The 25,668-nt window shown below is 46.2% G+C and overlaps 4 protein-coding genes across 4 annotated transcripts; 2 read left to right on the top strand and 2 right to left on the bottom strand.

The window, feature by feature from the left end:
• Positions 1-338: 338 nt before the first annotated feature.
• LOC133897459 (UDP-glucosyltransferase UGT13248-like) lies at positions 339-2,688 on the bottom strand. Its single transcript, XM_062338192.1, has 2 exons — positions 1,840-2,688; positions 339-1,193 (listed from the first exon to the last, which is right to left on the bottom strand). Exons 1-2 carry the CDS (start codon positions 2,536-2,538, stop codon positions 450-452), a joined length of 1,443 nt encoding a protein of 480 aa, XP_062194176.1. The 5' UTR covers positions 2,539-2,688; the 3' UTR covers positions 339-449.
• Positions 2,689-3,983: 1,295 nt separating this feature from the next.
• Positions 3,984-7,247, top strand: LOC133897458 (acyl-coenzyme A thioesterase 2, chloroplastic). The gene is made up of 5 exons (XM_062338191.1): positions 3,984-4,611; positions 5,540-5,717; positions 5,837-6,324; positions 6,531-6,659; positions 6,804-7,247. Exons 1-5 carry the CDS (start codon positions 4,042-4,044, stop codon positions 6,945-6,947), a joined length of 1,509 nt encoding a protein of 502 aa, XP_062194175.1. The 5' UTR covers positions 3,984-4,041; the 3' UTR covers positions 6,948-7,247.
• An 872-nt stretch (positions 7,248-8,119) lies between these two features.
• LOC133897457 (formin-like protein 15) lies at positions 8,120-11,623 on the bottom strand. Its single transcript, XM_062338190.1, has 4 exons — positions 10,193-11,623; positions 9,890-10,089; positions 9,530-9,774; positions 8,120-9,126 (listed from the first exon to the last, which is right to left on the bottom strand). Exons 1-4 carry the CDS (start codon positions 11,257-11,259, stop codon positions 8,341-8,343), a joined length of 2,298 nt encoding a protein of 765 aa, XP_062194174.1. The 5' UTR covers positions 11,260-11,623; the 3' UTR covers positions 8,120-8,340.
• Positions 11,624-17,353: 5,730 nt separating this feature from the next.
• Positions 17,354-20,911, top strand: LOC133896673 (disease resistance protein RPM1-like). Its single transcript, XM_062337270.1, has 2 exons — positions 17,354-18,560; positions 18,880-20,911. Exons 1-2 carry the CDS (start codon positions 17,397-17,399, stop codon positions 20,728-20,730), a joined length of 3,015 nt encoding a protein of 1,004 aa, XP_062193254.1. The 5' UTR covers positions 17,354-17,396; the 3' UTR covers positions 20,731-20,911.
• Positions 20,912-25,668: the final 4,757 nt, after the last annotated feature.

Genomic DNA, 25,668 nt, shown 5'->3' with positions numbered 1-25,668 from the left:
AAATTAGAATGGAGTCAACATTTAGGTTCATATTCTAGAGTTGATATTCAACATCTGCCCGCCACTTAAAATGTGTCACAGAGGTGGGTCAAAAAACAAACATAATTAATGTCATGAATAGCCAGCTAATCGAGTTGGTATAAACACGCTCGGTCACATTGGTATGTTACGAATGCTGTGTCCATAGACACGAGAGTTGCTTGTCGACGTGGGTTGCTTACATTTGCTATCCCTTACATCACTTGCCGTCCTTATGCATGCCAGATGCATATACGATAGCTAGCTCTTAGGGAGGCATCCGTTTCAAGGGAGAAAAATACTTTGCCGACCGGTGCATATACGATAGCTAGCTCGTGAATCCATTCATGATCAATATACAAATTTGCTATGCACCGCAAAGCATCGTTGTTCGTGCAACAAATTTGTGCATGCTACCTTTATTAGTTCCATCATTTCACTTTGCGCTGGAGGCGTACGTACTTGGCCACGAACTCGGCGATGTTCCTGTCCGAGCTGCCGCCCTCCCTGCTCGCCGCCCTGGCCTTCTCCATCCACACGGCGCCGTTCCTCCTGTACCAGTCGCTCTTCTCGCCGTCCATCACCTCGTGGATTCCCCTCACTACCTCCCCACTCCGTACGAGCCCGTCCTCGGCGGCCGGCCGCACCCGCACGCCCGCCCGCCATACGGCCTCCACGTATTTGGCGTTCATCGGCTGGTCCGTCCACTGCGGCACGGCCACCATCGGCACGCCGGTCACCAGCGCCTCCACCGTCGAGTTCCACCCGCAGTGCGTCAGGAAGCACCCCACGGCACGGTGCGCCAGCACCTCCAGCTGCGGGCACCACGACACCACCAGTCCGCGCTGGCCGCAGGCCTCCTCGTAGCCGGCGGGCAGCTTGTGGGACTCCGACGACCGGACAACCCAGAGGAATGGCCGTCTGGCGTCGAGGAGGCCGTGCGCGACCTCGCGCATCTCCGCGGGGTCGAGGTCGGAGAGGCTGCCGAAGGAGGCGTACACCACGGAGCGCGGAGGGTGGGTGTCCAGCCAGGCGATGCACGGCGCGGTGGTCAGCTCGTAGAGGTGGAAGCCGTACCTGGTGTCGGACGGGAGGCGATCGTCGCCGAGGTAGGAGGCCGGCACCGTCGGCCCGATCGTCTTGGCGCGCCACGCCGACTCCATGTACGCCGCCTCCTGCATGTGGCCATACATATCGAAAGAAAATTATATAAGATTGATTTCCACAGAAAGATTCTCATCTTCATGTGACACGTGTCCTCTATTTCTCTCATATGTATTCAATCAGACCGTTGGATCCAGAACGAACAGCGTGTATCAGGATCTCACGGAGACCTTTCTGTAGAGGGTCCCATATAATTTTCTTCCATGCATATCGCGCGGGCGTTTAGAGTTTTTCATTTTTGATTTTTTGAGAGAATGCTGACATAAGCGCCTAGATCTCCGCCCTAGCTACGATCTTCCAAATGCCTGAGCTTTCAAGAAAGGCCTAGTTGACATATCCATGTATTATGTATATCCAATTAAAAACTTGGATTCCATAGGATATGTTTCCATGATCACCAAGAAAAAAATCATGAATATTTAATTCATAAGAGATCCTGACGATAAGATACAAGTGTGTGTGGTGTGCAAAAATATCGATGAATTTGATTCCAATACGTGTAAGTAAAGTTCGTGAGATCTCAATAGGAGTTTGAGATCTCAATAGAGCTACCACTCAAAACACACCTACAATAGGAGTTTGGAAGCATCCGTGATCGACTACGTACGACAGATGCAGCGCGACAGGGAGTCAGGGACGAACAAGCATGCAGCTCACCTCAGACTCCAGCTCGTAGAACGAGTTGACAAGCACATCGTCGGCTTGCTCCAGCCCCTGGAACTGGCTCATGACCATCTCGAAGTAGGCCGGGTACGGGCCGGGCCCGACCCTGAGGAACCACGGCAAGCCCTCTGGCTCGAGCGCCGGCAGCCCGGGCAGCCAGACCTCCGCGGTGCCCGCCTCTACCGGCACGCGTACCCGGTTGCACCACACGTGCCCGTACGCCACGTTCACGGCGCACGGCTGCGTGAAGAACGCGGCTGCCGCGGCGCCGTGCCGCCGGGCCACGCCCTGCGCCCACGGCAGGAACGCGTCGTAGACCACCGCCCGGACGGGGCGGCCCCGCGCGGCCTCGTCCCGGAGGAGCTCGGACAGCGTCTCCGACCCCGCGGCCTCGAGCCGGGCGAGGTAGGCAGTGACGTCGCTGCACTCGCCGAAGCCGCCGCGGTCGAAGCCGTCGGAGATGGCCGCGACGCGGACCGCGCTACCCAGCGCGGCGGCGTCGGGCGCGCAGGTGGCGAGGATGAAGCGGGTGACCGCGAGCGTGGGGCGCAGGCCGTGGAACGCCAGGCGCTTGCCGAACTGGAGCATGGGGTGGATATGGCCCTGGCTCGGGTACGGCAGGAGGAGCACGTGGCTTCCGCCGCCGTCGCCACCGCCAGCTTCCAGCACGCCCTCGCCGAGGTGAGAACCCATGGGCGTCTACAAGCTAGCTGCGTCTTCGAAGTGACTGAGTAGCACTGTAGCGCCGCCGTGCAGAGGAATAGATTTCCACTCCTCCTCCTCCTCAAAAAAAGAAAAAGAAAAAAAAAGATGTCCGTCTGCCTACGACGCTGATGCACGTACGGCCTTGGATTGATTGGCCGTGGAATATATTCCAAGCGAGCCGGACAACCGGTCGCCATCGGACGATAAGCCGGAGATTTGATTTTCCTCCGCGCCGCGGTTGCTTTCCGGGCCTTGGACGGACGTAGCCTGCTCAGTCTGATGGTGCCGGGCAAGTCCGCAGGTGTGTTTCTCTGCCGCTTGGGTTGGAGGTTGGAGTGAACGATACGGAAGAGGCAGGGAGCTCGGCTTCCAGGTGTGTTGTGGCCTGACGTGCCGGTCCAGACATGTGGCCAGGCGTTCACGGGAGGTTGCTAGTTTTGCACGTCTACGTGAGCTTCGCGTGAGCGACTTGTGTTCGCATCGTTGCTCATGAATGTGTCCACGCTTAGAGCAGTTTCTGCGTGTAAACTAACAATTTCTACGTGGAGCTTCGCGTGAGCGATTGTGTTCGCGTTCGTTGCTCATGAATGCCTCCACGCTTAGAGCAGTTTCAGCGTGTAAACTAACAGTTTTAAGCTTAGAGATTAGCCAAAAAATTAGCGACTTTCATTGGAGGTTAAGGCTCTTATACAAATACTTTGTTATTCTCTCTTTAAGCGTCTGTCTAAGCATACTTGTATATTCTCTCTTTAAGCATATGCCTAACACACTGCCGGGATGCAAATTCTGTCCTTAAGCTCATGTGCTCTTGCGCTCATACCCAATGAATCTGTGTACTGAGATTTGTGCACTGCAGAAATCTGATAAAAATCTCTCTCTTTACCGTACACAATCTCAGTGCAATGTGTAGGGGCACGTGTAAAAAAAACGCATCCACTGCCACGCACCTACCTTGACTTGATGATGTTGGATGCATGCATTGCATCGTTTTTTTCTTTCTTCTTTAGATTTTTTTAGAGAAAGCTTTCTTCTTTAGACTTATCAACCCGGTACAACAAATGAAGTTACATTGTCCAGTCACAACAAAAATGTCTCACTTTTTCATTTTTTTTTTCTTTTGACAGGACTGTTTTCGTAGATTATTTTTCCCTTTCATGAGTCGAGAATGTCCTTGAAGATGTGATAGCAGTTGCTGGCCGATCTCAGCCCAACGCCTCGTTTGGCAGCCATGATGGGCCAGACCTTCGCGAGCTCGTGGGCTGTGCTCATGGAAGCACTTATATGGGCCGTGCATTAGAGGCCTTTCCGACGCCACCCAGCCATACAGGCGATCCGACGGCTGAGCCCGTTCCAACCATCTCAATCGAACGGACACAGAATATCCAACGGCAGTCAAGCCGAGGCAGCGAGGAAGCCGTGGCCCACCTGCTCCTCTTCTACCCTCCCACATGGCCGGACCGCCGGAGCCCCCTCATCCGCGGCAAAGTGCCCATGACGACGCGGCTGGCGGCGACGTCGCTGCTCTCTAGAACCCTCCTCCACCGCTCCACATCACAAATCCGGAGACCCCTCTCCCTGGGCCTCGAACCATCCGCAAGAATCCCCCAGTCCCAGTCAAGAACCGCCTCGTCGACCGCCTCGGGAGATCCGGGCCAAGAACCGCCGGCTACCATGGACTCCCCGATCAAGGTGGTCTCCCACCTCGGGGGCCGAGAAGGAGGAGGGGGCGCAGGTGGAGGAGGTGCGATCGACGCGGGGAGGTCGGCGCGGAAGCCGCTGAGCCTGTGGCCCGGGATGTACCACTCGCCGGTGACCAACGCCCTGTGGGAGGCGCGGTCCAGCATCTTCGAGCGGATGATGGACGCCGGCGCCCCCGGTGAGGAGCAGAGACCGCAGACGGAGCTGCTCACCAAGACGCCCGCGCAGAGCCGGACCATCATCGTGTACAAGTTCGCCACCGACGACATCCTTCGGGAGCAGTACAGGGACCCCTGGAACGAGGTGCGCATCGGGAAGCTGCTCGAGGACCTCGATGCCCTCGCTGGCACCATCGCCGTCAAGGTATTGCGATGCTTTTTTCTATGCTAGGTGTCAATCAGCGGGAGAGAGAATTGTAATGCCGCTGCAAATATCCTGATTTTTAGTCGTTTCCAATTTTCCAGTGTGTGCTTAAAATTTTGCAGTCTTTACTTACATTATCAGATGAATTAGACTCTACCACCTGGCTCCATGACTTGACGAGTTAAATCATACAACCATGCGTATATCCCGGAGAGCACAGCTGTAAATTGCGCAATTTTGAAGTACACGCATGCATCAGTCAAAATCTTGAAAATGTACATGGATACTGTGCAATAAAACAATTTCCTTGTAATTGTGATAGTCACTTTCTGAGGCAAGGCAGTAACAATAGCTCATGTTTAGTTGTGATTGTGGTGACCAAATCTTTTTGGACATTGGAGAAGTGATAGAATTATGTCTCTTAACGATGAAAATGAAGCTGGTTACCATTTATCAACTGAACAACAGGACCCTAAAACCTCCGTGAGTTGCAGCCAAAGTTTTGGATATTTATGGTTGCTTTGTGCTCATGGAAATGTTGGTTTGATGGATATGATTCTACTGAAGCTTGCAAACTGTTTAGTTACTAGCTACTAAAATAGTGAAATATGACTCCTGTGAATGTGGTCTTTGTGTCAGCAAGTTGTGGTAGTGAATCAATGTTGCTAGTGTGGTAGTGGAAGCTGCAAACGTTGCACTGTTCACATGTTCCATTTCCATAGCTAGCTCACTGATGCTGTCTAGTCAAGTGGTTTGGTTACCATTCATTTCAGATTTTTCAGTTGAATATGCTACATACTGATAACTATGGGTGATATATGTACAATTTTTCATTCCTTTTACTTTCAGTTTGTCATGCTCTTTGGTAGACTCTTCTCCACAGTTTGTATGGATTTTTTTTTTGTGACAAAACTTGATTGACATGCAGCACTGTTCCGATGAAGATAGCACAACAAGACCTCTTTTGGTTGTGACTGCTTCTGTGGATAAAATGGTGCTAAAAAAGCCAATCCGTGTGGACACTGATTTAAAGATAGCTGGTGCTGTTACTTACGTTGGCCGCTCTTCAATTGATATACAGATTGAAGTGACTCAGGTTGATCAAGGTATTTTTGCTAGAATATTACCACTCAACATATTGATTCGAACACTAATGGATATGATAGATTTTCAGTTTCTGCCTTCTTCTAACTGACTTATCTTAAATGTGGTTATCTTGCAACAGATGGTGATATTCAGTCTGATCCAATTGCACTGACAGCTAACTTCACATTTGTTGCACGTGATTCTATGACTGGAAAATCTGCTCCAGTGAACCGCCTTTCACCGGAAACTGAGAGGGAGAAACAGCTATTTGGAGAAAGAGAAGCACATGATAAGACGAGGAAAAGGAAGAGAGAAGAACAGAAGGGAGGGCTTGAAAATGGGATACATAAGCTTTGTGCTGAGGCTGAGAGGCTGAATGTGTTACTCGCAGAGGGCCGTGTTTTCTCTGATTTGCCTGCTTTGGCTGATAGAGACAGCATCCTGCTGAGGGATACCCGCCTGGAGAACTCTCTTATCTGCCAACCTCAGCAACGTAACTTGCATGGACGGATATTTGGAGGTTTTTTGATGCACCGAGCATTTGAGCTTGCCTTCTCAACTGCATATGCCTTTGTTGGACAGAGACCTTGTTTTCTTGAAGTCGATCATGTTGACTTCTTAAAACCAGTAAGTGACTAGCATATTCTTTTTGGGCATTCTGAGTAATTCAAACCCTAGCTAATGAGTTAACTGAGCCACCAGTTCTATAGTTTATGAAGTACTGTACCATATTTTCTTATGTAAATCGATAGTAACCTCAAATTAAAATGAAAGTTTTTTTTAAAAGCTAACAGTGCAATAGGTATAAACATGTCATTGTTGTGCTTGCACAGGTGGATGTAGGAGACTTTCTTCGATTCAAATCATGTGTCTTGTATACTCAGCTTGGCAATCCAGAGCAGCCCCTAGTCAATGTTGAAGTTGTTGCTCATGTAACAAGGCCTGAGATCCGGAAAAGCGAGGTAATCTCAATATCACACACAATGTACATTGTTGATGCTAGACTGTTTTGATTGCATCAGCCATCAGCTATACCTCAAGCTCTTCTCCTCTTGAATTCATTCTGTAAGTGTACTGGTTTACTAATGTTTTTGTTTGTCAAACAGGTCTCCAACACGTTTCATTTCACCTTCACGGTTAGTAGTGATGTGTTGAAGAATGGGTTGAAGATTCGCAATGTTGTTCCCTCTACTGAAGAAGAGGCACGGCGCATATTAGAGCGCATGGATGCGGAGGGTTTATTTAACTAGTCCATCTGCAGAACCAATTGTTTCAGCCAAATATGGTACTTAATTTCACTTGTCGTACAAATTAATGGGAGATGTAGCGATGATTTGAATAGCAGCAATCAGCAGATAAGCAACACGCCGGCAATAGAACGGCATAGTTTTAGCTCCATGGTGCTATTACACATTTCTTTTTTAGAGACCATTGGAGTGTATAATAACATACTCCTCGAGACACAAAATATGCTTTTGTGAAAGCACTTCCTTCATGTTATTTTTTATTTCCCTTGAGTGTGTAATTGCAGTTCCCATGTTTTTTTTCAATTGCTTTTTGCATCATCGCTTTGTCAAACGGTCTTGTCGGTAAAGCAACTGGTTACATGTTTCTTTCCTTGTCAATTCAGCTAGTGTGTTTATTGCCTCATTTCAGCATGCAATAAAGCGTTGGCACTCCAAAAGTATGAGCAGAAAAATATTCTCTGTGAAAAAAAGTGAAATGGGGTGAATGGACGGATTCCATCAGAAGTTAGCCCCTCAAAGCTAGCTTGATCAAAAGCTAGTAACAGATAATTTGTACCTTTTATCATGAGATCCAGCTTGGTCAGTTCCTCAAAAGCTCTCATCTACTAGTAATTCTCAGCATGCAGAATCATGTACAATGCCACTTTCACCTTTGGTAGGACATTGGCAGGATGATGATAAGCATAGGTCCGTTTGGTTGTCTATATATATGGTCCAGTCTGATCCGTAGGATGCAGGGGTAGCTATTTGGCTACCTGTATGCACTTCTAGGTCTGGCTCACGGGATGCAAAAAGGACTTCTCAGCTTGGCTGAATGGAAGCGCAGATGCTAGCCGTTTCTCACCAGAGCCAGACTCACGAGATAAATGCATGCGCTCAACTAATGATGATATTAACATATAATTAATGAGTATTAACTCATATTAGTACATTTCAAATTGAATTAAAGCTCAATATGATAAATTAAGTAATATATAGTGTATTTATGCAAAATAAATATTATATTAATATTTGTTTTTTTATTTCAACCTCATGCAACGTGTAATTATATGAGTAATAAACACAATCTCTTTATATGAGTAACAAACACAATCTCTTTATATGAGTAACAAACACAATCTCTGTCCAATCAGACTAAACACATACAAAATAAAACTGCATACACCCGATCTGACTCCCTAATATGAGCCAGGCTAAGACCATACAGGTAACCAAACGGACTCATACTGAATCATGCAGGACATATTTATGGTCCTAACTCATTTATCTTCTCTACACTTCTCCAGGTACAAAATATTTATGGTCCTAAGTCGGAGCCTGCATTGCTGTTCTTCTAGACAATAAGATACAGATTCCTGCTCAGACTACTGGTACTATCAGTGGTTCATCCTAACGGCTAGGAAGACGAGCTCTCCTCCGAGCTTGTGGATTGCACTGTGTTAGACCTTGGAGGAACAGATGCATTCTCCAGCCGCCGTGAGGAGCTGAATGCTACTCGTTCATTCATCTTCCCCACATCCTTGCAGACACGATCAAGAACAGTGAGGAAGTCGCGCACCACCATGAAGATCCTTAGAGGGTGCCCTTCCTCCTTCACCGAGTCACCATGGAAGAACTCGGTCGTCTCCCTGACAAGGGAGAGGGCAAGGCGCTCCTGAGCTTGCACTGCAAAGATCTCAGCTTCGGCCTTCTGCAAGAACTCTCCGATGGAGGCGCGGAACCTCTTGCAGCTATCTTCGGAAGCGAGCTGCTGGTTCAACTGCAGGACCTCGCTGATCTTTCTAACGCCTGAGGAGAGTTTGGAAACGCAGCTGGCCAGCGCATCGGAGTCCATTGCTGCCGCCTTCTTGACGTTGTTAAGCTCACCGCCAAGGCTGGTGACAATTTTAAGGCCTACCTTCTTGCATTGGATATCATCTGCAAGAGCACTGGCCTGATCGGTTGGTTGGCCAGCGGCTAGAATGTTAGCTCCTTCAGACTTGATAATTTCTTCGACGACAAAGTGCAGAAGAGTCGTCTTGCCATCGGCACCCTTTACATCGACTAACTTGAGGAGTGCGTCAAGCTTGAAGGCTCGTGCATTCCCACGGTTCGTGCCAGTGTTCATGCGGTTACCGGTCTTCAGAACGGCATCTAAGATCTTGTGGAACAACCTGCTGCTCCTTAGCTCTTCACATGCTGCCTGAAATGACAGTGAATGTTAACATTTATTCATGGTATTTATTTCCAAACGAAGAGAGGACTGGTTTAGCCGTAATGGGCTGAATTTTGATCAGGCATTTGTTGGCTTGGGCAAATGAGATATTTTGATTTTCGTGAGAAATCCCATAGTAGATAATTCTGAAACACTAATTGGTTACTCATAAGACTGTCATCAGGATGTCCATTTACCCGTTAGGGCTAAACCATAGTACCATGATCATAGTGAACATAGCAAATACTCTGAAAGAACACCTTACACAAATGAACAGCAGTCCTCAAATTCGACTCAGAACCATTGTTAGGGCATGTCCCAATTCTGTACTTTTACTTCATTCAAAGCCATAAAAAGAACTCCCTAGCACAAGATAGGACATGAATAGTACCTCAAGAGTTTTGAAGGAGGTCTTGAGATAGTCAACCTCTGAATCAAAATTGGTGATGTAGAGCATTGCTTCCACTCTCTTAAAAGCGAACGGTATAGCGAGCACTGCCTTCAGGAAGCTTTCGGCTGGGCCAAGCTTAGATAGAGCATCCTCTCTATATTCTTTCAGCTTGATCTCCTCTTCTCTGTTAGGCGCCATCTTCTGCAGCATCTCCAACAGCTCAGTTCCAAGGCTCTCTGCCTGCCCTGCTTCCAGCAATGGCAGCACAAGTGTTCATGAAGCCGAATGATTAGAGAAAGAATTCTATGAATACTGGTTTACAAAGAGAACAATGTATAGGAAATGGATATCTCATCTCACCATCCAAGAGGGCCTTGCAGACTTCTTCCTTCGTAGCATCGAGCGCCCTCAGCATTATCGCGATATTCTGCGATTTCTTCGGGTTGAGCACCTTGTTCTCCTGGGTGCACAAACTGGCATTTGCCCCTTTGACTCCATTCTTGGATGATCTCCTCGTCGAATTTGAGACGAACAATGTCTCGATCATCTCCTCGTTCACTCTATTGTCATGCAGAGAGACAAAACAGATTAAGTTTCAGAGTTAAGTGTTCATCGTAGCAAATCAAATGCAAAGTATTGACAACAAGCAAGAACGGGGCTCACCGGAACGAGCTTGCCTTGAGCTGGTCCCACACCGTCGGCCGGCCGGAGCTCGCGCTCACCTTGTCCCAGTGTAGTGGCTTCATCTTCGGCCGAGCAGCGGTGTCCGAGTCCGCGCTCGCGTCCTTCTCGGACGGGGAGCGCCCCGGAGATTCCTCCGGGTGAACTGCACCCGCCGAGGCCCTGATCACCGTGGCCGCAGGGTGTTCGGAGTGCCGCCGAGGCAGCCAGCCGCTGCCGTTGCCGGCTCGCGGCAGCGACGGTGGGGGCGCCGGAGGTGCAGGCGCTGATTGCGCGCTACCGTTGTCTTTCGCGGGTGGCATTGGCGGCGGCAGGGGAGGAGGAGGCGGAGGTGGAGCAATCTCTGGCGCTTGCTTGCCCCCTGTTCCGTCATCAAGAACCATTTTTGAACTTGACGGCAAGCTCATCCGTGACTGATGGAACTGCCGCGGTAGAGGCGGCATCGGTCTGAGCTCCGGCGAGCTGGTGCTGGAAACGGTGGCCGTCGAGGCCCGGCCATGCTGATCGCCGTCGTAGATGACGGGGATGGCCGGTGAAAGCGAGGCGGGCTTTGTATGCACAGAGGGTTCTTCCTTGGAGAAGTGTCGGCGACCGCGGCAGGCGAGGAGGTACACGAGCGCCGCGGCGAGCACGGCCGCGGCGACGCCGACGACCAGGATGAGAACAGTGAGGAGGCGGTGGGAAGAGAGGAAGGACCGGAGCGGCGCGGAGTGGGAGACGGGCAGCGCGGCCAAGGACGAAATGTTGGCCGGCGCCGTAGGGTGCGGCGAGGAGGAGGTTGACGAATCGCCCGCGTTGGCGCCGGCGCCTGCGGAGGTGGAGGCAGAACCAACCTCCGGCGTCGGCGTCGGTGTCGGCGGCGCCGCGGCGCCGGGCAAGAACGGGAAGAACGGCGCTGGGGGCGGCGGCGGCAGCCCGGGCGTGCTCTCCAGAGGGAACAGCGGCTCGTGCAGCGCCCTCCTGCTCCGGTAATGGTGGTCGTGGGCCGCCGAGGACGCGGAAGAATGGAGGAACAAGAGGAGCTGCACGAGCAACAGCTGCGCTAGCATTGCCGTGCGCCGGGGACGGCAACCCTCGAGGAGCCCCCCACGAGCTAGCTGACGATCACACACGAGCTAAGATAGAAGAGAAGAGAAGTGAGCTAAGCTCTTGCTAGTAGCTACAAGCTTGTGAGGTTGGAGAGGAAAGAAGGGTGAACGCTGAAGCGACTGAACTGAACAGCTGTGACTGACTGCAGGGAAAGCAGGAGGGGAGAGGGGCCTCGGAAGTGGTGCCTGCCTGCCATGGAGTGGTGTATGCCTGTGTGGTGTGATGGGAATGTGTGCTTTGGATCCTTGCCTCTTTTTTCTCTGTGACATGGAAGAAACAAACGATAGGTGCATTGGCTCCGTGCTGCACTGCTGGTGCTCTGTGAACTGGAGCTGGTTCCATGGAGGATGGCTAATGTAGGAGTCAGTATTGTTACTTATCAGTCACATCGATTAACATGTATGTATTATGCAATAGGTGCAAAATTAGTGTTCAGTTTAGTGTATTGAGTCATTCAAATATATGATTGTGCAGAGGTAGGATACCGTTATTCCATTATTAATTAAAATGCAAGCTTAATATAGGATACCGTTATCCCATTATTAATTAAAATGCAAGCTTAATAAACCTGGTCCGAATGAAAATATCCTGATCCAGTAGTAGTTTCTTTTTTACTGTTCAAGGCCATCAATGCTTAACTCCTGCTTAACCTCTAAACGCCGACATCATGCCTCTCAGGCCGACCAATGCAAAAGACCAACTTAGGAGATACTAATAGTCTATGCAGGCCGTAAAACGGAGCAGGAACACGGTTGCATGTCTGCAAGTGTCCTCCTCCCTCACCTCACCTGCCAGTGTCACCTCCTTAGATTCCTCGTGTTCGATGCACACTGTGTGTGCGCTGCACTGCACGCACGCACGCGTACACACGGCGAGCGCGGTCCCCTCACTAAAATAACAGGCCATCATCACCCATGCTGTGTAATAACCAGCTCTGAACTTACGTGAGAAACGGGGATGTGACAGAGAAGGAATGAGGGCGAGCTTGCTGGGAGCAGCAGCCGAGGAAAAAGAGGAGAGGAGAGCATGTCATTTTTGACCAACGCTCCGGCTGCAGAGCATTTCGGTGGACAGTGGGGCCCCCACTTCTCTTCCCTGCTGCAGATGAGGAGGGCGTTGGCTCTTTTGCTTGTTCAGGCGGCAGCAGCAGCAGCTCAGCCAGCTATAAGTGTTGCCAGAAAACATGAGTGACACACTCTGACTACACAGCCCGTTGAGCTCGGCCCACTCCGGTCGTTCAGTGGAGCGTGAGCTAATTTATCTGAATTTTTTATTTATATATTTTTTATTTTTAAGAATAGCAGGCCTATTTAGAAAAACAACAAAAATAGACTCTTATCGTTCGCTGAATATGAGACATATGGATCGCCTGCTGTGCAAAAGAAAGTATTTTTTGCACATAGATATACCACATCAATTTCGTGAAATGATCTAGGCGTCCAAAAATGACGCTAAAAAAGCTCAGTCTGCAGGATTTATTGTCCGGTTCCGCAACAGCATCTGCAACCTCAAGCGCGATCTCTGGAACGAGGTTGCTCGGTATGTGTTGTATTTTGTTGCCTTGTTTTCGGCTTCTTAACTCTTTCTATTGAATTCACCGGATGAGTTTTGTTTTACCTGGACACAAGGTTGTTCGTCATAGCTCCCTATGTTTTTCTCTTTTGAGAGGCCATAGCTCCCTATTGGGCTAAGAAAACGAAAAAAACCAACCGTACTTGGGTCCTACCGACTCTACACAACAATGGTGATAATGCAAATGCTGCATTTTCTGTTTTGATAGATTTTTGTTTTATTTTCACATGTTTTTTTTTTTGAAGTTTTGTTTTCACACGTTGTTCACAAGGACCCATGTTGGGGGTGATGCAGAATGGGCGCAGCCCAAAAAGCCGAGAAGAAGAAAACAGAGGCGAAAGTCAGGGAAAATGCATCATTTTAGACAAGAAAACGTGAAAGTGGACCATAACCCCAAGCATGGGCCACCTTCCGCAAAACTGTCCGCTGCGCTTGGTCGGTTGGATTTGCCTCTGCAGCAGGCCATCGACGACTTCACTGTCGATTTGCTTGCTCTGATTTAGTGATCAGTCCGGTATGCTTGTTGATTTGCTTGCTCCGATTACTTAACTTTAAGGATCTCCTCGTTTAGCTTAGTCTGACGTAGTTTCTTTTGCACTGTAACCATGACGTGGTTCGTTCAATTTGGCAACCCCAATTACAGGTTTTCTAATTTTGTCGTGATTATTTATGACAATATTTTAGTGATGCTAGCTGGTAAGGACCAAACATAGTATCTCAAAACAATCCTACATTACTAGATTAAGCTGCTGCATCTGAGCTTACATAAGCTTAGATTAGTGAAGTCTCATGCAAAAATGTCTTCAGGGTTCCGGTGGCTTAAGTTTGTTGCCAAAACTAGGAGATTTATTGTATTGTAAATAAGAAAGATGGAACTGATTTAGTCCACAAATGAATAAATGATATATTCTATACTACTAGGATTCTCCATATTTTTTGTTCTAGGGATTTCTTCAAATTTTCTATGCTTCTGCTTCTGTGGAATTTTGCTCAATCATATATTAAGCTCGCATTTTGCTCCCAATTTCCACTTGCAGCTCCTGTTGTATTTAATGCTTACTAATGAATTCACCGGATAAACTTTGTTTTACCTGCACAAAATGTGAAGGAGTTTCTTCAACCTTGTCACCGAACATTCTTGCAAGTAATTCTACAGTTGAAGTGGGTTGTCCATCTTTAAGCTTTTAGAATTCCAATCCACGACTCTAAAAACAAAACATTATATATTAGGGCAAACTAAGTTAATAGGAATCGCTCAATCATAGTACACAACATAATACTTTAGTTTCCTTTTCCATCACTTTTCATCCCTTGCTACTTGGCCAGCAGATACATATAAATCATATAATTGTTTCAATTTCACCCATCTGTTTCTCAATTGATGAGACTTGACGAAATCTTTTGATTTCCTGAGCATTTTCTCCATTATGATTGGGAGCTGTTCTTCTCTTAATTTGGTAATATAATCAATATGATATGATTCCATCAGCTCCATGTAGGAATTGCAAAAGAGCCATGCAGTATATGGATCACATTTGAATTTCTAATTCTGCCATATCAATTTTTTTGCTCATAGGTATGTCACATCAATTTCGTGAAATGGTCTAACTAGGTCGTTGGGAGGTGGGTAATCGCCCCCTCGTCCCTAGTATCTCTGCCCCTTTAGATCCATTCTGAGATGGATACCCAGTTTCGCTGATATCCAACAAGAAAATTGGGTCACTCACCTCACTCCCGGTGACGATGTACGATTGTTCACACCATGTTGTGCATGGATCCTCGATGGCCCAGACCGACCATCATCGATGTCTTGATTGTTTATTTTCTTCAACCTTGTTAAAAAAATATTACAATATTGGTGAACAAACTGTCATCAATTTCATGAACTTGTTCGGTTTCTTCAACCTTGTCACCGAACATTCTTGCAAGTAATTCTACATTTAAAGGTGCTTGTCCATCTTTAAGCTTTTGGAATTCCAATCCACGACTTTAAAAACCAAACATTATATATTAGGGTAAACCAAGTTAACAGGAATCGCTCAATCATAGTACACAACAGAATAGTTTCTTTTTCCATAACTTCTCATCCCTTGCAACTTGGCGAACATATACGTATAAATCGTATACTTGTTTCAATTTCACCTATCTATTTCTCAATTGATGAGGCTTGATGAAATCTTCTGATTTCCAAAGCATTTTCTCCATTATGATTAGGAATTTTCTTCTCTTAATTTGATAACAGTATCAATATGATATGATTCCATCAGTTCCATGTAGGAATTGCAAAAGATCCATGTATTATATGGATCGTATTTGAATTTTTAATTCTGACATACCTTTTTTTCTCATAGGTCTGTCACATAAATTTCATGAAATGTTCTAACTAGGCCGGTGGGAGGGGGGCAATCTCTCCCTCCCCCTGAGTGCCTCGGCCCCTTGAGATCCATTCGAAGATGGGTACCTGGTTCCACTGATATCCAAGAAGAAAATTAGGTCACTCACCCCCACTCCCATTGACGATGTACGGTTGTTCGCACCCTGCTGTGGTTGCATCCTCAATTGGCCAGACTGACCGTCATCGATGTCTTAATTGCTTATTTTCTTCAACCTTGTTCAAAAGCATTATAGTATTGGTGAACAAACCGTCATCAATTTTCAGTTTCTTTAACCTTGTCACCGAACATTTTGCAAGTAATTCTACATTTTTAAGGTGATTGTCCATATTTAAGCTTTTGGAATTCCAATTCACGTCTCAAAAAACCAAAAACTATATATTCCCAAAGCTCAAGTTCCTTGACATTGATGGCAAGGGTGGTTGAGACAGTAAAATCAAGAAAGGCGTGATGTCTGGGCTTAAGCAACTTTGGGTGAACAAGTGCCCATCTTTGCGGGACAATGAGAATAGCTTGTCTGGAGTGCAATACCTGCTGAACCTAAATGAGCTTCTTTTGAAGAATTGTGGTGATAAAAAGAACCTGATTGAGAAATTGCAAGGACAAGTCAATAGACACATAAAACGCTCTAAATTCCTCATTGGATGTTCATTCCACTCTCTACCAACTAGTGAAAGTGTCCACGGGCATGACAACTCAGCAGTGAAGATGCAGGTTGGAGGATTGTTTTGTGATGCATATTTTCACAATATTATGTCTTCTTTTGGTAAGTATGATAACAAATATTATTGCATCCATACTACATTGGCTTTCACCGCCTTTAAATTCAATTCTGAATAGAATTGTAATTGAGATGATACTTTAATAACAACATGCCATATTAGTTGTGAATTTTATGAAAAAATAACGACATGGATATTTTCGATAACACCGATATATTGCCGATATTGTGAACATCGATATATGTCTCTGCCTCATTAGAAAGTTTACACAACTTTGTATTTAACCTTCATACCATATGTATTCTCCAGGATGTAATCACTCTCATCCATCAATGACATTTTAAGCCGGCTATGCACCTACTGTATCGTTCCTCGAAAAAGAATCTGCATACCATATACCATTTCTTCCAAGAGCTAGCACCTTTTCTTTTCTTCGTGGAAGTGGGATCCCACTAAATGAGTACACAAATGGATCTATGATTTTTTTTTTTTAAGTTCAGTAGTCATATCTACCGGCACCTGGCCGGCCGGTGATACCTACAGTAAGTTACAACACCATGTTGCATCAATCATCATTCACCATTTATAGCTAAGAATTTTCTAGGATCCTTCGATCACAGACTCCCAAGTCACGATGACTGTACAACCTTGCAAGTCTTCTTTCTAAAGTGAAGGAGAACTCCAAATTGAGCACCGTACCATTGTAAGTCGTCTTCACGCGGTTGCTCTGTTTAACGTTCATGTGCCCGCCGAGCAAAGCAACCTCACCATCAGCCTTCATGGTGCAACTGCAAACCATTAACAACCTCCGTTTAACCCCGGTATATTTGGAGCTTCACTCTGTTAATTTATGTTCCCAAATGATTTGAAATTTTCAGTTACAAACCCTGCTTCACCGCATGACATCGATGCTTCTGCATCATCAGAAAATTGACAAAGCTGGTATTTAATCTGCATATTGTATATCGCTTTCTTTCCTTCATGGAAGTGGGATCCCATTAAGAGTACACAAATGGACCTATGAAATTTCACCTCATTTATCTACAAAGTTCAGTAGTCATACCTACTAGCACCTGTCTGTTATACCTGCCGTACGTTACCAACCATCCTGCATCACTCACCAATCACCATATGCAGTTTTGAAGCAAATCATTGAGCACCATTGGAAGCGCAAGTTTGCTAGACGAAGCAGCTAGGTCAACGGGTGTTACCAGGTAAGGACGAACACTAATCGAGCACCATCGGGGACAAATTAATTAAGTAGCCAGGTCAACGCGGGCTGCCAAGTAACGTGCATGCATGTGCCAGCCAAAGTTTTATATAAGCACAGCAAAACCTCCCGCTTAATCCAGTGGTGCAAACCGTTGACAACTTCAGAGAAAGAGGAGGCAGAGAGCGTGGGGGAGAGAGATGGAAGCGACGGCCTTGAGCTTGGCGAGGTCCGTGCTGGACGGAGTCCTGAGAAGAGCTGGTTCCACCGTCGCCGACGAGGTCGCGCGCCTCATCGGCGTGCCGAAGGAGGTGGAGTTCATCCGCAACGAGCTGGAGATGATGCAGTCCTTACTCAAGGTGGCCTCGGCCCACCCCGAAGCCGCTGGGCGCACCGACACCGTCAGGACGTGGGTGAAGCAGGTGCGCGACCTCGCGTACGACGTCGAGGACTGCCTCCTCGACTTCGCTCTGTACGCGGCCAGGACGTCGTCATCGCGGACCGGCTCCTGGCGCCCCGGCGCCCTCGCCGAGCGCCACCGCATCGCCGACCGGATCCGGGACCTCAAGGCCAGCGTCGAGGAGCTGAACCAGCGCAACCTGCGGTACCACATCATCGTCGACCTCCCCGCGGCCCGTGCAGAGGAGCAGGCTGCTGTGCTTCCCGACCACGATGTGCACTCAGCCGAGCTCGCGTTCCAGGAGTCCGATATCATCGGCCGGCGCAACGAGAAGGCTAAGCTGACGAAGCTGATCTCAGGAGCGGAGCCAGAAATTATCCATGAGAGGGACCAAGTAGCAACACGTTCATCATTAGGGGGGCTAATATCAATTTTTTTGTCTAACTTCATGGAAAGTTTTTTTGTACTAGCAAGGAGTCCACCTAGCGCCAGGCCCCCTTCCCCACGCAGCAACGGCGCGCTGCGCGTGGTGTCGGTGTGGGGGATGGGTGGCATGGGGAAATCATCGCTGGTGCGGATGGTGCACAACGACCCGGAGCTCCTCGATGAGTTCGACTGTGGCGCATGGGTCACCGTACCGCACCCGCTCGACAACCCCGACGTGTTCAGGCGGCGGCTGAGCAAGGAGCTCGGCGTGGCAAATGGCCAGCACCTCGGGGTGCACCTGCGGGAGAAACGGTACCGGGTCATAGTTGACGACCTGCTTAACCGGGAGGAGTGGGAGCATATATGGAGAGTTTTTCAGTTCGAAAACAACAAGGGAAGCTGTATCATCGTGACGACGCGCCGGGAGGACGTCGCCCTGCACTGCGCGAGGGCGGGGCATGTGCCGGAGGGACACGAGCTTATCTACGAGCTGAAACCACTAGGGGATGCTGAGTCCATGGATCTCCTTTGTTCGAAGGTGCGTTCTTCCTTAGCAACTTTCACTTGCAGTGTGTAATTTTTAAGTGATTGAATTTATATTACCTTTAGTTGTTTTCTTTGCTAATGACCAGCAATTTTAAACAACTCACATAGTACTGCAATTTTAATTTAATGTGCTTGCAGTTTTAGATGAGCGAGAGGTAAAATACTTTTTTACCTCTCGCTCATTCCAGCTCATTTTTTATATGTGTATAAAGCATTTCAGAATCACCTTGCCACTGCCTGCTCTATTAGTGACAAATCCATGCTATTTGTTCAGGACATTCATTTCTCTATTACATTTCCATCATTTGTAGGTCTACAAAACAACTAAGTACACTTTGCCGGCAGACATGGCGGAGCAAGCCAGCCATATCTTGAGGAGATGCCATGGGCTTCCCCTTGCTATATCTACAATAGGAGGTCTCCTCGCCAATAGACCTAAAACAGGAACAGAATGGAGGAATCTTCATGAACATCTTAGAGCAGAGCTGGAGTCTGACCTAAACAACATCCCCAAGGTGATTGTCTCAAGTTATGATGGCTTGCCGTATCACCTGAAGTCGATCTTCTTGTACCTCAGTATCTTTCCTGAGAACCATGAGATCAGACGCACCCGCTTGCTGAGGCGGTGGATGGCGGAAGGCTACATAACAAGGAAACGTGACATGCCCGTGGAGGATGTAGGAGAGCGTTTCTACAGTGAGCTCATTAACAGAAGCATGATTCAACCTGCCAAGGTCAGCCCTGGAGTTAGAGCTGATCGCTGTCGGGTTCATAGCATGGTGCTCCAAATAATCCTGTCCAAGTCCATCGAGGAGAACCAACTATTCCTCATCGAGAAGCAGTCCAATGAGGCTCCACAAAGTAAGATACGTCACCTGGTAGTATCCAGATGGAAGAGGAGGGATGAAAAGCTGCAAAACATAAACTTATCATATATCCGATCGTTGACGATCTTCGGGGAGTACCCTTCATCTCTCATCTCTCCAGAAATGCAGCTGTTGCGAGTGTTGGACCTGGAGGACACAGTCAATCTAAAGAATGATGACCTCAAGCACATAGGGGAGCTGCAACACTTAAGGTATTTGTGCCTGCGAGGAACGGATATTTCTAAGCTTCCATCTTCCTTGCAGAACCTTCGATACCTGGAGACATTAGATATCCAAGACACACGGGTGACACAACTCCCCTGCGGCATTGCCAAACTTGAGAAGTTGTGTTATCTTCTTGCTGGTGTCAACTTCTCGAAAGATTTTCTTAAGATAGGGGAGTCACTGAAGGTCAACCATAAATCCAGCCTTTCTCACATAGAAGCCCTATGGTGCAACGGCAGTGAGTGTTGCAAGGTTTTCAACGTGGACCAATTCAGTGTAAGGGCTCCTGAAGGAATTGAGAAGTTAAAGAACTTGCACATGTTAGGGGTGGTCAATTTTGGCAAGGGTAATGGTGTGGTAGGGAGGCTCAAGAAGCTGACGAACTTGACAAATCTGCGAAGGTTAGGGGTCACAGGGCTTACCAATAAAGAAGGACATGAGTTGTGCAAGTCGATAGGAGAGTTCAGTCGGTTGCAACGGCTCGAAATGCGCTCTGACTCACTTGAATTTCTTATCATGATGGATGAATCAGCAATACCTAGACATCTAGTTTCACTGAGGCTGTGCGGTAAGGTCAGCAGGCTGCCTGAATGGATCAGTTCACTCAATGATTTAGCAAAGGTGAAGCTACTGGGGACAGAACTGAAGCAGGAAGACATCTTGCGCCTTCAAAACTTGCGTAACCTGACTTTACTAGGCCTGTGGGAAAACTCTTACATAGGGAATTCATTGCATTTCATCGCTGGTAAATTCCTAAAGCTCAAGTTCCTTGACATTGATAGGCAAGCGAGGATTGAGACAATAGAAATCGAGGAAGGTGCGATGCCTGAGCTTGAGCAACTTTGGGTGAACAAGTGCCCATCCCTGCAAGACAACGAGAATGGCTTGTCTGGAGTGCAGTACCTGCTGAACCTAAATGAGCTTCTTCTGAAGAATTGTGGTGAGAAAAGGAACCTGATTATGATATTGCAAGGACAAGTCAATAGACACATAAGGCGCCCTAAATTCTTCATTGGAAGTCGATTCCACTCTCTACTAACTAGTGAAGGTGTCCACAGGCATGACAACTGAGCAATGAAGATGCTGGTTAGAGGATAGAAGTTGTATCATTTATGGAGATAGAATATATACTATAAAAAATCTTGTCTCTAGTGTTACCATATGTATCTGGAAGTGAACATAATAACAAAATAGCTTAATGTTCCTTGTCTATAGAACAGCATGTATTTTGAGAGTTAAACCCCGTCTTGTTGAACCCATCAATATATTGCTTGATAGGAGTGTCTTCTTTCTTACACATACTAAACAATCTCATATGAGGTAGAAACGACTTGAGAGTGACTTGTCCAAATAGAGAGCTTCCAATTTCTTCCAAAGAGCTACAATAGTCTTCTCCTCACAAACTTGCCTCAATACATTATCTGCAAAAGCCTAATGGAGCACCACAATGCTTTCTTATCTACCTTCATCATCTCATCTGTTGAAATGGTTCCCAAATCTAGATCATCTTCTTCTAAAGCACTATCTAAACCCTTGCCAACCAACACAGATTGCATTTTTACTTGCCATGACCGAAAGTCGACATTGCATCAAACTTGCTCACTTTCAAACTTGACATTTTTAAGCAAAACATCAACTAAACAAGTACATTTGATATAAAATGGCTCTGATACCACTTGTGAGTGTAGAGGGGCAGCAGCAGCGCAACAATTAGCAAGCTCATATGTTACAAGCATTTCACCGAACACCTTGTGTGCGTGAACAAAAACAACACATATACTTCAAACCAACATACCACAAGTTTTCCAATGAATCAACAAGCTCACTACTCTATCAATCTCCGTCATCTCAACACAACATATCAAAGAACACATTCATGCCTCATAGGCCAACAATACATACACTATGAACTTGATCAAATGGCACCAATAGCAAGCAAGATGATAAACAATCAACACATATGGCAAGAGAAATACCGAATCAAGAGTAGGCACCAAGATTTACGTGGAAACTCCTTGTGGGAAAAAAACCATGGACGATGATGAGTAAGCAGTCCACCATATATGAAAATGAAGAACAAGATGTGGGAGCCAACAAGTGAGGGAAGACTCCAAATCCCCTATGAATTTCACTCTCAATTGGTTGTATTTGGTAGATCTAACCTCTCCTTTCTTCTGCTAACCTTAGTTCTCTCTCAACAATGAACAAGTCATATAACAGAGGAGGTTCAGGTAGGTTTTGGAGTTGGTTTGGCAGTTTTTTAGAAAACACCCTCAACAAGCTAAATAGTGAAAACAACTCCTATTTTAGCATACTATATGATAGACACTCTTTTGCTTTAAGTATTAGGCTAAATAGTGCATAAATGGTGAAATTAAGAGCTGCACAAAATCGCAACGCTATATTGCCGATATTGTGAACACTGATATACGTCTCTGCCTCATTAGAAACTTAAACTTTGCATTTAGTCATCATACCATATGTATTCTCCAAGATATAATCACTCTCATCCATCAATGACATTTTAGGCCGACTATGCACTTACCGTATCGTTCCTCAAAAAAGAATCTGCATACCATATCACTACTACAGAAACCCTCTTCACTGCTGGCTCCAAAACCCCCCTTTACTGTAGGTTTTGGAGCCAGCAGTGGGTAACAGGCAGTGATAGTCGGGGACTATCACTGTCGGCTCCGTAGACCGGCAGTGAAAGGTGTTATCACTGTTGGCTGAAGGATTCGGTCGGCAGTGGGGTAACGGACAGTGATAGTCGGCGACTATCACTGCCAGCTTCGTGGACCGGTAGTGAAAGGGGTTATCACTACCGGCAGAAGGATTTGGCCGGCAGTGATGCCCTGGGTATCACTGCCGGCTGGTGATCTGTTCTTGAAGGGCATTTATTTCTATAGGTTGTAACTCTTTTGTGCGTAGTTTGGAGCGCTATGTTTGAAGAATCGAAAGAATTAGTTCTTGAACACGTGTAGAAATTAAAAAGAAGGCATCAATATGTTATTTCATACCTCAAGATCACCGAACCTGATAGCGTCTCCGTCCGGGCTGAATTCATGCATGAAAGTTAGAACATAAAACACGTAGAGATTCTTGCCAGGTTATTACCTCATACACTTCAAGAGGAAATGATTAGTTAATGGAATGAATTAAACCTTTTTATTCATTAGGAAATGCAAGACATGAATATTTCGTGGGTACCAAAAAGTCGGTTTTTACATTATACTCCTTCCTGAATGGAAAGTGAATAATACTCTTTTTACAATATCTTGTGTATGCCCTGTACATAAATATGAATACCAATTAAACTTAGATGCAATCGTCGATACAATGAAATGATCAAGTTTAGCTGTTTAGCATGTTGATGAGGTTTTGGTAAGTCGTCTAAGCTCTCTTTTGTGAGTCCAAGACAATGATCTTGCTCAAGTCTGGGTAGATGACAAGGAGGATCCAATAAAAACTGCAGGAATATTATGTCATCATAGAAAATTTATACTAGAATCAAGTTGCGCATAAAAGCAGAATGCCCAGGCGCGCAAGCACGTACTCATAGCTGTAAGGTAAGAGTGCAAATTTCTTGTTTTGGTGGTGAAGCAGACACTTTAATATGTAGTTATAGGTGAAGTATGGACTCTCCCTTACAAGCATCTAGTTCACAAGACTAGGATTGATGAATCCTACTTTACGATCAACTTGTTGTCTGCATGCGTGGTTCTCCATTCTACGAAATAGAGAAGTTAGCCATTTAATTTCAAGGTACAAGATCACACAACATGATTTATATGCATAAGTCACTTACAGAGTCCACACTCTAACTATAGCCACGTCGAGGGTATCTTCCTTGTAGAGTTCATACAAGTCCTTGAAATACACCCAAAAGGAGTCATCTCCATTGAGGAAATATTCTTCTGTGTATCTTACGGGGAACGCCTGCAAACCTTGCCTGGATTGATCCAAGTACCACTGATGTAATCGGCATATTTGAGTTGTAAGATTTCTTTCTATATCTGGTTTGACCAAAGGTTTGGTTAACTCAAACGGCCATGTAACATCCAACTTTGCAATATCCGCTTCTACAGTAACCCGTGCTAGTTCTTCTGCTGATAGTCTAGAAGTAGCCAGGAAATCCCCAATGCTTAAAGCATCCTGAACGATTAGAGCTGATTTGTTATTGGTCTGCTTCTTATTGATACGTTCATAGTCACTCAGCGGCTTACTTGAAGCCGCCCCCATCTGTTTAGATTTGGCCATATTCATGAAAATTTTTATGGTATCTTTAGGCACAACAGGCTTCTATGCTGTGATGAGGTCCAATGTACAGTTCACACGGTGTCCGTGCTGTGATGAGGTCCACGGGATAAGTGATGGGGTTAGCCCCCAGAACTCCCGTGGACGCATAGCTACTCCTACGAGCACTGGGGCTGGAGCGCGCAACATTAGAAGACGTTGCAGGCCGTTCCTTATCGCTCACAATGGCGCCCCATTCACGCATGAGGGCTTGTTGTACCGCTTGTGCTATATTTTCGTCTGTATGTTCCCTCTCACATTGTAGTGCTTGTTCAAGCATTTGCATCATCCTAGCTTGTTCTGCCTCTCGCTCTGCTTGGGATCTCTTTTGACACTTGTAATTGTTGACGTCGTCTGAGAATCCATATTTCCATCCCATCACCCCAACGCCTCAAGTGCGACCACCGTGCTCCTTATTTCCCTGGGCCAAGGTGAGATCGTCCCTATCCCTGTCTGGCTTGAAAGAGCCTTGTGCAGACTGCTTGTAGACTTTTGCAAGCTTTTTTGCAAGGCTTTGTGTCACTTCCTAGTCTTTACAGGTCGTAAAGCATAAGCTTCCATCAAACGAGTAAGATGCACCCCTCCCAAGAAGGAAGCGTGTCGATCAATCGCTCCAGCCCTCCGTCTCAGGCATGACATCTCTCTCTCATAGTTGATCTAGCTGTTGTTGCCACTGTCATTTATTCCTCACATACCCACAACTACTGAGTTTGTGGGGGTATAGGTTCTTCTTTGAGTTTGCTTTGTTCACTTCACTCAACTTCTGTGCTTCTTCCGATGACTTGCACTCCGCAAAGGCTTGCCAATGATCTTCCAGTTGTGACCACTTGCAGAAATATGGTGTTGTACCTTTCTGCACATACGTTCTGTTCAGTATCCCCTTCCATTTCTTAAATAAAAGGCCTATGATCATTAGCGTCTTACGCTTAACTACTTTCATATCTATCTCTTTAGGGAAGTTGAAATTCTCTAATATCTTGGGCCACAAGATGCCGTTCTTGATCAAATCAGGAACCACGTGTTGATCACCTCGTTCGCACCAGTATATATACATTAGGGTGTGTAATAAGAAAAGCAACAAATAAAAACAAAAATCAGCCACCAGCATCATATGGAACCACCATCCAACAAAGAGTCTATTATTTGATTGATCTACATCAGATTATAGAGATAATTATATACGACTACAAGCTTGACTGAGATAGTGAAAAGACGTGCAAGGTGCATGTATAATAACCATCCCAGTCGAGCTTTGCAGTCATATGTATGGTAAATAGTTCTCCAATTTCATCATTTGCAAAAAAGTAAAACAAGTATGAAAATAGTGCAATTTTTAATACAACACATAACATGAGTTGAACTATGTCAGGGCTGAATAACATACCATGTCATAATATTCCTAAATTTTGGAGAATATGCAAAAAAGATATACTATACAAACTACACTAACACCAAAAAATGTTACTGCGTAGAAAAGATAGTGTTCATGTTACATTACAGCATAACGGCTCAAGCAAATGGCTTTATTAGGACTTCAATAATAATTACTTGTTCTGAAAGGAAGCAAATGGCCTTATTAGGACTTCAATACTTGAGAAGAATGCTAGCTTTCTCTCCGAACAGGTAATCAGTGCTAAAGTCCTAGAAGTAATAAAGAAATACGGCCTCGAGCCATATCATCATCGTCACTATTTTATTGTATTTCAAAAGAAA

Source organism: Phragmites australis, chromosome 17, assembly GCF_958298935.1.
Source record: "Phragmites australis chromosome 17, lpPhrAust1.1, whole genome shotgun sequence".
Lineage (NCBI taxonomy): Eukaryota > Viridiplantae > Streptophyta > Magnoliopsida > Poales > Poaceae > Phragmites > Phragmites australis.
Note: the sequence above shows the minus strand (reverse complement) of the source record. Positions and strands in the feature narration are given on the sequence as shown.